This window comes from Olea europaea, chromosome 8 (assembly GCF_002742605.1).
Source record: "Olea europaea var. sylvestris chromosome 8, O_europaea_v1, whole genome shotgun sequence".
Lineage (NCBI taxonomy): Eukaryota > Viridiplantae > Streptophyta > Magnoliopsida > Lamiales > Oleaceae > Olea > Olea europaea.
Window position 1 is genome coordinate 7,754,364 of NC_036244.1, and position 3,566 is coordinate 7,757,929.

Sequence of the window (3,566 nt, forward strand, 5' to 3'; positions counted from 1 at the left end):
AATTAAATACGCGTTCACTTTCGGCGGCATGGAATATTCATTGCCCAATAACATATGCTCGCCCGCCCATCACGACAGAAAATGATGCTTTTGGCCCATGTTCGAGATCCATTTTTGGATTAAAATATATTCTTGATTATTGACTTTTTTTGGAGAATGTGTAAATTAACAATAAGAAAAAAATTTGATTTACGTATAAAATTATTTTACGAGAGAATGTGTAATTGAAAATAAATTTTGAATAAAAAAATAAAGCCCAAACGGGGGCTTGGCCTTTGTTTGACCTTATTTTTTAACTACATATTTTATGAAACTCACAAATTTATTTTATTTTTTTTTTTTTTAACTTCTTGTTCATTCGTTTCATTAACTTTTACAGGAATCTATTGAAAATTTGATTTTTAATAAAATCAAGTCAAATAGGGCTTGTTAATTTGGACTTGGATAGACTCTGCAACTAACTAGGGTTCCCACTTAACAACTATGTGGCTCTATTGATTAACTGATTTTACTCTTGGAGTTGAGGTTTTGATTATGCAATAGTTACCAAAATTTGGGAGCTTTTAGGATATATAGAATTTGAGAAAATGTAAATTTTTCAATTTCTAATGATAGAGATTAATCTTCAAATTTTAAGTTATGTCAAAGTCAATAATTAATTTTAACCACATATTTATATGTTTCGAAATTTTTCAACCACATATTTCATTAACTTTTATCAAAATTTCCTAAAATTTGATTTTAATTCCTACTAAACATGATCTTAAAATCACATTTATTTTTATAGTAAACTAAACTGAAAAATGTCAAATGGTATTACTTTGCCTTTTATACTTTTTTTTTTTCTTTCTAAAACTTGAAATCGATCAAGTATGTTTCAAATGTACTATGAATAACAAATAATAATGGAGTATCGAATCATCCATGCTAAATATGCTTATGATTAAGTGATAAAGTATTGGATCCCTTTATATCTTAAATGTTCACTAGAAGGAATGCTTCTAGATTTGTTACTTTTGACTCCACGAGTTATGCAACATTAACAGGGTCACATAGGATCTCTCCCTGCCTATCAAAGGGGGCCAACTGTGCCCCTATTATAAAGCGGCCCTACATGGTCTTGTTCGTTTAGCATTATTCTTTATTCTAATCAAAAGTAAAGTCGAATAGGGAAAAGTATTCTGATGCTCATGCAAAAAGGAAATTGATTACATGCTGCTGCATCTTTTTCTTCTTATTATTATTTTTCCTTTTTTTGTAATTACAGTCCAACCCCTAGACATTTCGAAAGGGTCTTTTAGTTCTTCAAATTTAAGCTTTTGTGTCAACACCCCTATTTTGTATAAAAATTAGACTTGTAATAGATTTTGATAAAAAAAAAAAAAAAAATTAATAAAATATATGGTTAAAAAGTTTTAATTGTTAATTTTGACTTATATTTCAATAATTTTTTTAGCTGAACCAAATAGAAGCATATTGTTTTCTGAGTTTCCATTGCTTATTTTGTGAATTCTAAATTTGATAATTTCTTTCTTGATCAATCAATTTAACGTTATTTAGCACAACTGATATTAACATTAGTCTAGGTGACAACATTAAGTTACAGGTTCAATTAAATAAAATAAATTACTATCCATTTAATAGAGCCTATGATATGCTGATACTTAGACTTGTGTTCAATACCATTATATTGGATAACGTTATCCTAAATTTAATTGCTAGAATATGTTGAGCTACCGTACGTCATGCGTAGAAATTTATAACCTAATAAATTTGAAGTTGACTTTGAATAGCCAATCCCAATTTATATAGAACCAGTTTATAATTTATATATGTTGTTAAAACATTGTAGATAAACGATTTTTCCTCCATTGAATTTATAGGATGTTAAATCCTCTCATCATACGGACGTTCTTCTTCTTCTTCTTCGTTTGCATCTGCGATATCTCCCATGCTGACGTGGGGACCGCCAGCGTCTACAATCCCCCTTATACACGTAAGTTCTCTTCTGACTGAGAATTTAGAATTCAACTGTTCTATTTGAGATTACTTTCCACTGATTCAAGAATGTATATATCTATATGCAGCCACCACGTGTTATGGCAGTGATGCATCACAATTCCCGTCGAGCAACCTGTTCGCGGCCGCCGGAGAGGGGATATGGGACAATGGCGCTTCCTGTGGACGTCAGTACTTGGTGAGATGTATCAGCGCCGCCGTGCCGAACACTTGCATTCCAGGACAGACAATTCAAGTAAAGATAGTTGACCGGGCTCAAACTTCGGTTTCTCGGCCAAGCAGGGAAGGAGTCACCATAGTACTATCAAATACAGCGTTTGGTACAATTGGAAATCCGCCTGCAACTTCCATGAACATAGAAATTCAACAGTGAGTACATCAAAAATTTGTCTCTTCTGAATAATTTTCCAATTGACGACAAAAACTTGCATTAAAATTTAAATGATACGGGAGAAGAAGACTTCCTTATGTGTGTGGAAGGTGTCAATATTCTTCCTATATATAATTCAAAGAGAGAATGCAGTTTTTTTCTCGTAAAATTCTCTCAATAAAATAAATTTTACATGTAAATTCAACTACCTTTTAACCATATATTCGCCAAGAAATTACTATTGCAAAATCTAATTTTTAGAAAAATGGGACTCAAAAGCGGCGAAGATGTTTATTCTTTCTTAAAAATAACTTTTTAAAACTCCTTTCCTTGGTAACATATTTTTCGTCTAGTAGTATTTTAGTTTCTTTTTTCGATAGCATGTAAAGACATATTGTAAAGAAAAAGCAGTTAATAAGTTGCTTTTAAGTATAATTAACCATGTCGCGTGTTTTAAAAAAAAAAAATGTTTTCTTCAGAAGAATTGCTAAGTAACTCATACCTGTTTCTATGGATCGAGAATTTCAAATATATTTAAATGTCGCGATCAATAAATATTATATAAATTCTTTTTTCACCATCTTATTCCATTCGTTATTAACAACAATTCAATTTTGTTGTTATGTGCAGGGTTTGAGGTGGATATGAAAGTTCATGAAGAAGCCGGCTTGATTAGCTTCTAGAGAATGATTGTCATAATATTGACTAGCAAATTATTAATTTGAGTACTCAATTCTCCCCCCAGTCTTTGTCCTCCTCTATTTGCAGTAAATTTTCTTTAAATTTTATCTTTACAGTTTTTTACATTACTTGTGATGTTTTAGTCTGAACTATTTGAGATTATGAGCTGACGGATCTATTGAAATGTGTGATTAAAAATGAATTGTAAATTCAATTAAATATGTGGTTAAAAATAAAGTTTGTCAACTTATAATCTCAAAAAACGAACAACTTCTGATTAAGTTTCTGCAAGAAAAAGTAGGCAGAATTCCACACTAAAATGATTGTCGCAATCATAAGCCTCTCTTTGAAATGGGATTGATAACATGTCAAATTTAGGTTAAATTTGTTTTGAATGAAACATAAACATGCAACAATGAAACATATGACACCTTAAGAGGAGGTTGCAGGGTTCTACACATCCTATATAACAAAACAATTTACTAGTCAACTCTTC

General features: G+C 30.9%; 1 protein-coding gene across 1 annotated transcript; it reads left to right on the forward strand.

Annotated features, from left to right (window-relative positions):
• Positions 1-1,821: 1,821 nt before the first annotated feature.
• Positions 1,822-3,198, forward strand: LOC111398706 (EG45-like domain containing protein). The gene is made up of 3 exons (XM_023025749.1): positions 1,822-1,996; positions 2,088-2,388; positions 3,020-3,198. The coding sequence occupies exons 1-3, from the start codon at positions 1,885-1,887 to the stop codon at positions 3,024-3,026; spliced, it is 420 nt and encodes a 139-aa protein (XP_022881517.1). The 5' UTR covers positions 1,822-1,884; the 3' UTR covers positions 3,027-3,198.
• Positions 3,199-3,566: the final 368 nt, after the last annotated feature.

Bases quoted from the DNA above. Each gene is read 5' to 3' on its own strand.
- LOC111398706 (XM_023025749.1), top strand. From the start codon at position 1,885: ATGTTAAATCCTCTCATCATACGGACGTTCTTCTTCTTCTTCTTCGTT. The intron at 1,997-2,087 runs GTAAGTTCTCTT...ATCTATATGCAG, and splicing joins CTACAATCCCCCTTATACAC to CCACCACGTGTTATGGCAGT.